Genomic DNA, 12672 nt, shown 5'->3' on the forward strand with positions numbered 1-12672 from the left:
AGAAGTACATCACCACTCCTTCAGGGTTGATGGGTCAGAACTTGGAACTCTGTCTAATGGCATTGGAAGTCAACCTAAACCAAATGGATGGCAGCAGTTCAAGGTGGCAGGTCAGCTACACATGCTCAAGTAAACTTAGAGAAGGACAATAAATGCTGGCCCAGCCAGCAATTCCCCTACATCCCAGGAATTACTTTTTATGAAGATAAATGCAGGTCTGTCTAAATGATTACTCTTTCACTACCTTTTTCTTTCTGCAAAATCTGCCTAAGTCTTGTAGCAAATTGTGAACTCTTTCCCCACTACACAAACAGCAAATATATACAAACGATTGTAAAGAATAGTTAGTAATGTTAAATTTTACTCACATAGAGGGCAAAGCTTTAGCCAGTGTAAATGCATTCATCCCCTCTTAAGAGCAATGATTCATACTCAGATATGGTTGCACAAACATCAGAAATCCATGATCCTAGTTAACTTCTATGCATGCGCAAGCTAAGGCTATAAAGGTCCACTGAAAATTTGATACGTGGAAGTATCATAGCTGAGGCTAATCCTGCTGGGTCCTCACCTTCACAAGTGCAGTTTTTAACAGATAATCGACAGCAATTACCAGTCATAAACAAAGTTGGGCTTTCTCCCTCCCATGGCCAAGGGTATTGAACTAAGCTTCCGCATCCCATTAATGAGATTAATGATCTATTCCTATATGGCTCCATATCACAACTCGTGGAAGCAAACAACTCAATTGTGATTCACGTGTAACAGAAAGTTGAAGAGTCTTAAAATTAGATGAAGTAGTATTTATTTCTTCCGTATAAGCTGGCAAAGATTTCAAACAAAGTCCAAGTTGATTTTTGAGTTTATTGCAACTATAAACTGTGGAAAAGCTTACTGTAAATGAGTTATACTAGAAAAAAATAGGAGCAAAAATATTATTGGAATAGAATAGAAAATGGCATCTTTTAGTATAGCACCAGTAAACAATAAGTTCAGGCAGGTGTAGTAAAATATATAGATTTGAACAAAATTGTTAATCTTCTTATAACAATGGCATTACAAAAAAATCACATTCTGATAACATTAAATTTATCAGGAAACCTTTGCAACTAAACTTATTCTAAAAATAGCCAGTTTTATTGTTTTACTTTAAATCTTCGTCTGGTTCTTATTGCTGGTAGTGTTTGATGACAAATACATCAGTAAAAACCCTCAACCACAGCAAACCGTGCACTGACCTCCTAAAAATAAAATAATCACCCAGCAGTTTAAATCCAACATTTCCCATCATGAAAATGCAGTGCGCCAGCCAATTACGCAGGCGCTCAGAACAGTAAAGTTATGATTTTTAGAATTACAAATATCCCTGGATTCTTGAACTGTTCCAAGAGTTTAATTTTCTCATGAGCTTGCTAGTGACTGATGAATAGGTGGCTGGAAACAGCGGACATGCTCCACAGGTACATTCTCACTGTCACCTGACTTCAGATACTTGTTCAAAATAGCAAAGATCTCATTATTGAGAATCTGAAACTTGCGAATTCTGTCAACCATTTTCTTCAAAGGCTGCAAATTAAAATAAAACAAATTCCGTAAATGGTGATTTAGAAATTATATAATGTAAAATCATAAATGATAATCAAAAATTTGGTCTCCTTATCTGAGAAAGGATGTTCTTGCTATACAGGGAGTGCATACAGGTCTACTAAGTTGATTCCTGGATGACAGACTGACACATGAGGAGAGATTGAGTTGGTTAGGATTGCATTCACTAGATTTGAAAAAAAAATGGATGGGGAGTGGGTCTCTCAGAAGCTCAAAATTCTAACAGGACTAGACAGGTTACATGCAGGATGTTTTTGATAGTGGGTGAGTCCAGAACCAGGGGTCATGGTTTAGAGATAAGGAGTAAAGTTTTTAGGACTGAGATGAGGAGAAATGTCTTCATCCAGAGAGTGGTGAGCCTCTGGAATTTGCTACTGCAAAAAATGGTTGAGGTTAAAGAACAGGAAATGACATCACCAACCCAAGGAAACCTAACCAGATAAATAGAAAGCGGGACATAACACCAGCGCTTCGTCGGAGGCTCACTGATGATGTTACCTAGAATGGTGATGAAACGTCTGAAAACTAACCTTCCAGCTCAGCGAGCAAACTCACATCCAGAACCTCAACCTGGGCTACAAATCTTCTCAAAACTCGCTAGGTTGAAGTTAAAGCATTACCTTTTCAACGAGGAGATAGATATAGCTTGTGGGTAAAGGGGTCAAGAGATTAGGTAGTGAGCTCAATGATGAGCTATGATTATTTTGAATGGCAAAGGCTCAAAGGGCCAAATGGCCTACACCAGCTCTGATCTGATCCACATGATTCCATATTATTATTAAGGATCCAACTTGCAAACATTTCATCATGCTTACAAATGGATATTTTATAGTGTAGGATCTTGTGTTCTGACTTGCATTCGCATTAACTTAACAATTGTTTTATTTTCTTTACTCATTCATGGGATGTGGGTGTCTCTGGTCAGGCCAGCATTTATTGCCATTCCTAATTGCCCAGAGGGCAGTTAAGAGTCAGTCACATTGCTGTGGGTCTGGAGTCACATGTAGGCCAGACCAGGTAAAGATGGCAGTTTCCTTCGCTGAAGGACATTCGTGAACCAGATGGTTTTTTCCAACAATCGACAATGGATTCACGAATATCATTAGATTTTTAATTCCAGATATTTATTGAGTTCAAATTCCATCATCTGCTGTGGCAGGATTCCAACTCAGGTCCCCAGAAAATTGTCTGCGCCTCTGGATTAACCATCCAGCAATAATACGGCTGGGCCATCACCTCCCACTTAAAGTACTCAGGAATGGAATCCATTTGTAACCAGGGACTGCCTATACGGTTACTTAATCTTTCTAGGTTTCTTCAGTGGGAATAACGGTGCAGTCAACTGAAGCTACCATAATTATCACTTAACTATTTCTCAACTGGTCACTTTAAGATTCTTGTTCACGAATTGTTCCTTTTCCATCCCCTTATTGCTGTGAAATAGTTCATTATTGAGATGGGTTATGTCAAACGGTGATGTGGCCTTTGAACTGTACCCCACTTTTCCAATAAATGCACGGTTTCTCAAATAAGTGATTCCATCGTACAGATTTAATGGCAGCCAAGTGAAGATGTTCAAGGTAAACATACCACATTTTTGAGGACATCATCCTTCCCATCATGTTTCTGAACTTTGAGCAAATGATAACAGAAGTCAAGGACATCAAATCGGCGTTGCTGTCCAAGCAGTGTAATGATCATACAGCCAGCCCAGTGCAATCCATCTCCGAAGCACTGCCTGTGTGATTTAAATGCAAGGTTAATGCTGAGTAGCACAGAGAGTTTGAATGACTTGAGATTGACCGGATAGATTATGATACATCTTTCAGATTTGATTGGAAAGTTAAATTAGACTTGAATGTTTCCCTATATCACACCATATCAAGAAGCTAACCTAATCAATCAGCCTATTTGAACAATGTGAACTGAGGCCGTCTTATCAGGAAAATGCCTTGCATTAAGCCTGGTCTCTGTTCAATTAGCCAACTTCAATTATAGCCACTGGTCTGAGGATCTGAAGATAGAGAGAGGTCAAGAAGTCGACTCTTCATTTGGGAATTCTTATTGGAACTATGCCTGGGAGAATCAGGTTAGATCAGGTACAGATTAGATTAGATACAGGTTAGATTGACAGATATCATTAACGCCAACAAATGAACATGGGGTGCAGCTTGTGCTGCTTTGGAAGTTAAATGTTATATGTTTAAACAGCAAGGCACTTACTCTACAGTGAACTCATGTGCTCCCACAGGAATACAGTACACAAACTGCATGGCGCTCCACAGCCTGTGGAATTCCACACATTCATCCACATGCATTACTCCATTCGTCGGAAGAGGTCCACGCCATATGGAATCATCCAAGAACTGCCGGATTCGCGTCAGAATCACTTCAAACATGGACAGACCACAACACAGCCGTTCCTTTGTCAGCAGATCACCTTCTCTCGCAATTGCAACTTGCTAGTTACAGGAAGGTTTAAAAATAAAATCCAGAATTAAATTTTCATCTCTCAGGTAGACTTTCTATTTTTAACGTCAATGAGACGAATGGATATGCAACAGTTTTAAAATGCTTCATTAACAATTACCGCTTGCATATGCAATGACTTTTAAAAACCACTGTCCGATTTCTCAGATTTGCTCACAACAAATACCAGGATATTCCTGGGCCAGGTCAGCAAGATGGTCAAGACAGGCTTGGCAGTCACGATGAATAGGATTTTGTGAAGGAGATGCACAGACAGTAAAACGTCTGCAAGAGTTTTCCACAGTCAATCAGAAAAATATAGAAAAGAGCCTAAACGAGGAATCAGGAGGGCTAAAAGGGCCATTCTTATCTTTCATCCTCATAGGGACATGCTGGTTCTGAACTCTGATCACTGGCCTTTAAAAGGCCTACATCAGATGTGACTTTACCGACAAACAGCCGCCCTAACCTCATTTCTCCAGTTCCTGCCTAATACTGCTGTAATTAGCCTTCCCCAATTTAGCACTTTCATCCGAGGGCCAATCTTATCCTTGTCTATAACTATCTCAAAAATCTCAGAATTATGATCACTGTTCTCAAAATGCTTCCCCTACTGAAACTTCAATCACCAGCTCCTTCCTTAGTGGACCATCTTCTTTATTATTCAAAGAAACCCTCCTGGATGCACCTAACATATTCTGCCCCATCTAAATCCTTGACACAAAGGGGATCCTAGCCAATACTGGGTGAAGTTAAAATCACACACTATAACTTACAGTCAGTGTGAGAGTTCCTACACAAGTCAATTTAAAGGTTAGAAACAGGCTGCTGGAGAGTTTTTCCAAACAATGTCTTTGTTTTATAAATAGTCATTTGGCAGTACAGAACTTGAGAACTGCTTCAAAAAAAAGACATATTACATTGCTAGTTCTTGCAAATTGTCCTGAGAATCACTAGCTGCAGAATTTCTACAAAACATGCTAGGCGATAGCTGGCATTTATGTGGCTTGTGCTACAGAATATCACATTATATGGAAATCGCTATATCTGTACAGCAGAAAGTTCGCACTATCCAAACATGGTCCTCTATTTATCATTCACACTACAGTCAATTTGTTACAACGAAACATACGTTTTAACAGAACTACCTGTATTTTCAGCAGTATTCATGTCTTTATTCTTATAATATGCTACCTACTCTGGGTACTGTGCAACATCTGGAGTGTAAAAGAACTGAAGGAAATCAGAGTATTCACAACATAATTGTTCCCACAAAGAGTTGGTCACTAAGTTTCAGAATGTGTTATTTTACAAGGGCTATGACATGTGCAATTCTGCAGTTTAAAACATGAAGTCATGCCCTTCAAGCTTCTAACATCTAAATGTTGTTCAGCAAACAATGACTGATGTCAGAACTAAAATGCTGCTCAAATTTCAGGTTACAAAAATATCCAGTGATTTGAAAAGCCATTCAGAGGTTAGATACGTCAGCTCCCGAGTATCAAATCACCTCTGTTGTCAGGAATGCTCAAGGACAGAACTTTCAATGCAGTTGACAGCAAATCTGTCAGATTAACTTTTCAGAGCTATTATTCATAAATGATCTCGGACAAAGAACTTCAATTTAAAAAATAACTTGATTGTTCAGATATTGGCCCAGTACAAAACTAGAAATCTAAAATTTGGAGATTGGCACTGTTAACAGAATCAGTACAAGCAAGAAGGGCTGAGTGGCCTCCTTCTGCACTGCAACAATTCTATGATCTTGTAACATCTGAGTTCCAACAAAATGTACTATCAGCAAAGAAATTACCTGAGGTGTTCCAAGTCGTTCTATCAGTGGAACAAGATGAAGTGCAGCATATTTAGCTTCCAGTCTCTTCATCTTTGTGTCCAGCCGCTCACCCTCTGATTAATTAGATAGGTAATATTGTAAACATAAACATAAACATCATAACTTATCCAACATAGGAAGCTTGATGCATTTCCCTATAGTAATCCCTGTAATTAGCTCCTGTGTACAAACTTAATCTTTCAGGCTCGAGTTAAATCATGAAGTTTCAAATGATTGATATTATAGAACATAGAACATTACAGCACAGAACAGGCCCTTCAGCCTTCGATGTTGTGCCGACCTGTCATACCGATCTGAAGCCCATCTAACCTACACTATTCCATGTACATCCATATGCTTGTCCAACGACAGCTTAAATGTACTTAAAGTTGGCGAATCTACTACTGTTGCAGGCAAAGCGTTCCAGTCCCTTACTACTCTGAGTAAAGAAACCACCTCTGACATCTGTCCTATATCTTTCATCCCTCAATTTAAAGCTATGCCCCCTCGTGCTCGCTGTCACCATCCTAGGAAAAAGGCTCTTCCTATCCACCCTATCTAACCCTCTGATTATTTTAAATGTCTCAAATTAATAGTAAGATTTACATTGCTTCAAGTTTAATTTTTTGTTAATCAAATTCAAAATACATGTAAAATACACATTTATTCAACTAAATTGTACAGCCCTTTACTTTTACAAGAACTGAGCAAAATCCAGAAAGACTTTAAATTTCTTGCAAGAATTGCTATTAATTAATACCTCAATCAAGGCCAACAGAGGTGTATTAAATGCCAAATATACTTGAATAAATTGATTAGCGTTTTTTCATAATTTTCTAGTCTTGACAAGACACTTGACAAGAGTAATGTAGTTGATGCATCTCCAAGAAAGCACTTGTTGATGTGTCACATAATAGACTGATCAGTGAAACTGAAGCCATAGAATAAAAGTGACAGCGGCATTCGGAATATAAAGTTGGCTGAGCACCAGGAAGCAAAAAATAATGGTGACAGTTTTTCAAAACTGAAGGTAGGTATAATGAAGGATTGTTAATTGAACCATTGCTTTCGTTGATTTGAGGAAATGACCTATACTTCGAGCACACTTTCAAAATTTTAGACGAGACAAGATGTGGGGGGATTGTAAACTATGAGAAACAGTAATGGAGAGACATGTAGCAGATGAAATTTAATGAAGAAAATTATGAGGTGGTGCATTTTGATAAGAACAACAAGGTGAGATAATACTAAACAAAGGGTACAATTCCAAAAGGGTGCAGCAGCAGAGATACTGTCGGTTGGTGTGGGGTGGGGTGGGGTGGTGAGAGAGACAGAATATGTGTGTACAAATTGCTGAAGGTGACATGGCAACCAAACAAGATGCTAGTTTTTATGCATAGGCATACAATACAAAAACAAGGAAGTCAGGTTGAAACTTAATAAAAATACTGGTTTGGCCTTAACTATTTTTCCAGTTGTGTGTATGTCACATTTTACAGAAAATATAAAGATACAGGAGAATGATTCCAGGAAAGAGGGCTACAGATACAAGAACAGACTAGGTTGTTAGATAGGGTGGATAGGGAGAGCCTTTTTCCTAGGATGGTGATGGCGAGCACGAGGGGGCATAGCCTTAAATTGAGGGGTGAAAGACATAGGACAGATGTCAGAGGTAGTTTCTTTACTCAGAGAGTAGTAAGGGAATAGAACGCTTTGCCTGCAACGGTAGTAGATTCACCAACTTTAAGTACAACCTAGAGAAGGTTGAGAGGAGACTTGACAGAAGTGTTCAAACTGACGAATTGCTGGGAGGAACAGTTTAATTAGCAGAAGGGTTGAAAACCAGAGGATACAGGCTTAAGGTGAACGGCAAAGATAGTAGAGGCAACGTGAGGAAAAATGTTTTTACACAGTGAACAATTAAGTTCTAGACTGCATTGCTGGAATGTGTGATGGATGAAACTTTAAATGTGACTTATAATGAGGACTTGGCCATTACTTCACTTGCTTGTAGATCAAAACTGTCCAATTTGGCTTTGAATATATACACATTGCGTCAGAGAAGAAAATTCCAAAGATTCATGACCCTCTTGAAAAAAAATTGTCTCAAAAATGGGTGATCCAAGACATTGAAATTGTGCCCCCCGTTCTACGTTATCCACAAGGACAAATAAGGCCTGCAAGATCCACCACCACCACCGCCCCAGGATCTTATACATTCCTGTAAAATCACTTCTTTTTCTTCAAAACCTCACCAAACCTGAACAATGTTTCCTCAGAAATCATTCAATCCACGAATTAACTGAATGAACCTTCTTTGAAGAATCTCCAATACATATATATCCACCCTTAAATAAGGCCTCCAAAAACTGTAGAAAGTGCTCTAAGTGAAGTCACAGCAGTGCCCTTTACAGTTGTTGCAAATCTTCCTTACCTTTAATATTCCAGCTCCCTTGCAATAAAGGCACATTCCATTTTTCTTCCTCATTACTTGCTATACCTCTTGTTAACTTTATGTAATTTATTCCTCCTTTAGTTCTGTAACCAATTTGTAGCTCTTAAAAATAACATGAGCTGTAATTTTAAGGCATGATGGCTTCATGATGGGGTCATGGCTTCAAGGTGAGAGGGGAAAAGTTCAAGGGAGATATGCATGGAAAGTTCTTTACAGAGAGCGCGGTGGGTTCCTGGAACGCATTGCCAGAGGAGGTGGTAGAAGCGAGCACGATAGCGTCATTTAAGATGTAACTAGACAGATATATGAATGGGCAGGGAGCAGAGGGATACAGATCCTTGGAAAATAGGCGACAGGTTAAGATACAGGATCTGGATCAGTGCAGGCTTGGAGGGCCAAAGGGCCTGTTCCTGTGCTGTAATTTTCTTTGTTCAAGTCACTGTATTCATGTTATTTGAAATGTTAACTACATTAGCCTAAAGGCATTATGGGAATTGCTATTTAAGGCTAAAAAAGCATTAAAATTATTACACTGGATTCAATGACCAGTAATTGGTGCTCCCAGCATTACCTTTGACGTAGATTCTTGGCAAAATATTCTGGAATGGTGCTGCATGAAGCAAGTCACAGACTTCTTCGAGAGACTGAAGAGAGAAGACACATTCAGACAACAATTCAAAAGTTGTGCATAAATCTATGCAAGAAAATTTGCTATTGCATTACACTGAAAAAGTAAAAGTGTGAAACAGTTGATTTGTTTACTTATTGTGATATTCTTAACCCAGTATATTCAGTAACAGATGTGTGCTGGAGAACAATGTGCTGTTAGTGAGCAATGAGCCAGGCAGCCTGATTCACAAGAACCTCCCTGGATGGCACTGCTGACTGGGAGCTCCTAATAAACGGCTAAATTAAAGTGGCTTCATATTAGGAGCTAAGAGGAAATTTGGAATATTCAATAATAATTCGCAAAAAAAGGGATGAGTAATGTACTTAATGTACAAATTTGCAGAGCAATGAGGAAAAGTTGAACTGACTGGATAATTAACCACCTCCTTGATTCCATTAGGTACCCAACAATTGCAGATGAATAAAATTATATGCATTCTGACTTTTCACAATGACTAGAAAACAAGTCACTCTAAACATTGTGCAAAACGATGCTGTATTAAAAAGCTTTACTACCCACAAATGGATACAGCATACAAATCAAATGTGCTACTGTTCAGCATGGGAACATGTGCAGGAAAAATCTCCAGCAGTAGCCACTGTGAAGCCGAATTTCAGATATGGAGCAGCGGTTGCAGTCATCCACAAGGATGATACATCCATGAGACTGGATAACATGGACAGTGAGGTGGTCACATTGTGATAAAGAATGCATCGGCAGAAAGGAAAAGGGCGACCATCAGTCTGAAACAAGGTACTAGGCAGTAGCACAGGAGTCCCATGCTCCAATTCTCTGTCTAACAGAGTTTCTGTTTTGGTTACTGCTGGGAGAGATGGTTTCTCAAGAGGATGCAGGAAGAGCCAAGTCTATAATGCCATGTGTGATTTTGGGGAAGGAAGCAATTGCGGTAGAGGATTCTGTAATAAAGAGAATAGATCAATATTTCTGAAGTCACAGATATGATTCCAAGATGTTACAGTGCTCGAATAGTGCTAGGATCAAGAATATCAACGAGTGGCAGTGGTAAATTCTGAAGGGGGGGGGGAAAGAGTGCAGCCTGAGGTGACAGTCCACATCAGTACCAATTCTTTAGGTTGAAAAAGGGTTGGATTCTGCAAACAAAATATAGGGAGCTAGGAAATAAATTTCAAAGTAGGACCCCAAAAGACAATTCATGCAGGATTAATCCCAGTGCCATGTGCTAGTGAGACCAGGAATAGGAGAAACTGACCTTTGCTTGGCTGCAGTGATAGTGTAGGAGGGAAGGATTGATTGATTTAGATCCTGAGGCATAATGAGCAACTCTAGGGAAGATGCAACCTGTACAAGCTGGACAGGTTGCACCCCAGCAGCACAGAATTGTTCACTAGGACTGTGGGAGATGGCTTAATCAAGAGCAGCAGGAAAATGGGAACCTATGTGGGGAGACACAATAAAGGGAAACACAGTTAGAAATGACAGAAAAATAAAAGACAAAAGTGGAAAACAGAGGAAACAAATTCTAGCAGCAACAGGGCTTTAGGAGTAAAACTAAAAGGTGTAATTATTTTTATTCACTCATGGGATATGAATATGATTGGCTGGGCCAAAATTCATTACCCATCTCTAGCTACCCTTGAGGTGGTGGTGTTGAAGTGTCTTCTTGAACTGCTGCATTTCATCTTATGTAAACCCACAATGCCATTAGGGAAAGCATTCTAGGATTTTGATCGAATCACACATGGAGTGATGATATATTTCCAAGTCAGGATGGTGGCTGGCTTGGACTGTAACATGCGGGCGGTGGTGTTTCCATGCATCTGTTGCCCTTGTTTTAGATGGTTGTAGGCATGGGGTTGGAAGGTGCGGTCTAAGGAACCATGGTGAATTCTGCAGTCCACCTTGTAGATGCACTGCTACTGACCATCACTGGAGTCGAGACTGAATGCTTGTGGATGTAGCGCCTGTCAAGTTTCTGCTTTATCCTGTATCTGTCAAATTTCTTGAATGTTGCTGGGGCTGTACTCATCCAGGTGAATGAGCAGTATTCCACCATATTCCTGACTTGTGCCTTGCAGATCGGGAGTCAGGAGGTATGTTACTCATTGCAGTTATTCTGAGCCTCTGACCTGCTCTTGAGGCCACAGTAGTTACATAATTAGCCCAGTTGTGTTTCTGGTCAATGGTAATGGCCCTCCAGCTGTTGACAGCAGGGGATTCACTGTCTCCTTCCCCTTATTATTGCTTATCTCCAACTATATGAATTGTATACCTTCTGAGATCAGTTCTTGCTGTCGCACTTATTCCTCCTCATACCTTTTCTAAAAGAAAAGTCATGTAATTCTGAATATCTAATTCTGAGTCTTTGCCTCCTTGTAACCATGTTTGCACAATGGCTACAACTAACATGCAATAAACTCTACTAGCGCCATTAATTCATTTATTTTGTTCTGAATAAAACACATTTAGGTAATGAGCTATTAATTTTTCCTTTCTACTATTCTTTTTTCTCCTTTTGACCCTATTTGCTGCTGTTTCTATGTTTGCATACCTCATCCCTTCCTGTCTTCCTGTCCCCCATCACATTATCATTATCCAAGTACTGTATTTCTGCCGTATTATTTTACTGCATAAGCCTAAATGTCCTCTCTGCCAAATCCTTCCCTCTCTAATTATTTCAAAAGTCTCTAATTGGCTTAATTAAAGCCCAAATTAATCTCATTAAAACCCTCTAATTAGTTTAAAATCTTTTGTAAGCTTACATTCACCCAAATCCCCTCTCCCTCTAATTAGTACAGAGAAGCAGCAGTGATGAGAAAAAAAACCTTTTTTTACGCAGCAAGTAATTGGGGTCTGAAAGGCACAGTGCAGAGGAGATGATTTCAGACAACGGTTTCAAACGTGAATTTGTTGGCCATTTCAGTAGAAAGAATGTGCATGGATAAGGAGGAGGCAGGAGGATAGCACTAGATAAGATCCTCACTGGAAGAACTGGCGCAGGCACAATAAGCTGAATGGCCTCCTTTTGCACCGTAACAAAGCTAGAATTCAGTAATGTATGAATGCTGGTACAGCCCAGTTGGCTGCACAGCCAGTTTGCATATTATATAGATTATATATAATCAGTGAACTATCATTTTGTAGGTAGGATATGGCAGAAGTGGAGGGAGTTGATCTTGTAGAACGACAAGTAGGTAGTTTGTGAGATACAGCAGATTAGTAACAAAACAATGCTCTGCCTGGACTTAATAGCAAATCTGCATTATTTTTCAAAGATAATCCAAGCTCCAATGGATTTTTTAAAATCTTCAATTACTTTACATAAAGTCCCCGTAGATCTAGGAGCAGGAGTAGCCCAATCAGTTCCTTAAACCCACTCCATCAATCTCAGGTATGGCTAATCATGTACCTAAATGCAATATTCCTGCACTATCCACATATCCTTTGATGTCATTAATAATCAGTAATCAATCTCTGTCTTGAGCTTAATGACCGAGCTGCCACACATCCTTCAAGAGTAGAACATTCCAAAGACTCACCACCCTCTGAATGAAGAAGTTCTCCTTCACCTCAGTTCCAAGTGTTTCCCTTTCATTTGCGACTGTGTCCCCCTTGTTCAGGGCCCTAGAGTCTGGACAATCCTGCATCTCTACTCGATCC

The 12672-nt window shown here is 39.5% G+C and overlaps 1 protein-coding gene across 2 annotated transcripts in view; it reads right to left on the reverse strand.

Annotated features, from left to right (window-relative positions):
• Positions 1–816: 816 nt before the first annotated feature.
• Positions 817–12672, reverse strand: part of cyfip1 (cytoplasmic FMR1 interacting protein 1) — a 186666-nt gene continuing 174810 nt past the window's right edge. For both annotated transcript variants that reach the window (XM_048532857.2, XM_048532858.2), the window contains exons 27-31: positions 8935–9007; positions 5888–5982; positions 3829–4067; positions 3196–3343; positions 817–1566 (exon numbers count right to left, since the gene is read on the reverse strand). In XM_048532857.2, coding sequence (XP_048388814.1) covers positions 1402–1566; positions 3196–3343; positions 3829–4067; positions 5888–5982; positions 8935–9007 — 720 coding nt within the window. In that variant the 3' untranslated portion in view covers positions 817–1401. The remainder of the gene's footprint in view (positions 1567–3195; positions 3344–3828; positions 4068–5887; positions 5983–8934; positions 9008–12672) is intronic.

The sequence above is a fragment of the Stegostoma tigrinum genome, chromosome 6 (assembly GCF_030684315.1).
Source record: "Stegostoma tigrinum isolate sSteTig4 chromosome 6, sSteTig4.hap1, whole genome shotgun sequence".
Taxonomy (NCBI): Eukaryota; Metazoa; Chordata; class Chondrichthyes; order Orectolobiformes; family Stegostomatidae; genus Stegostoma; species Stegostoma tigrinum.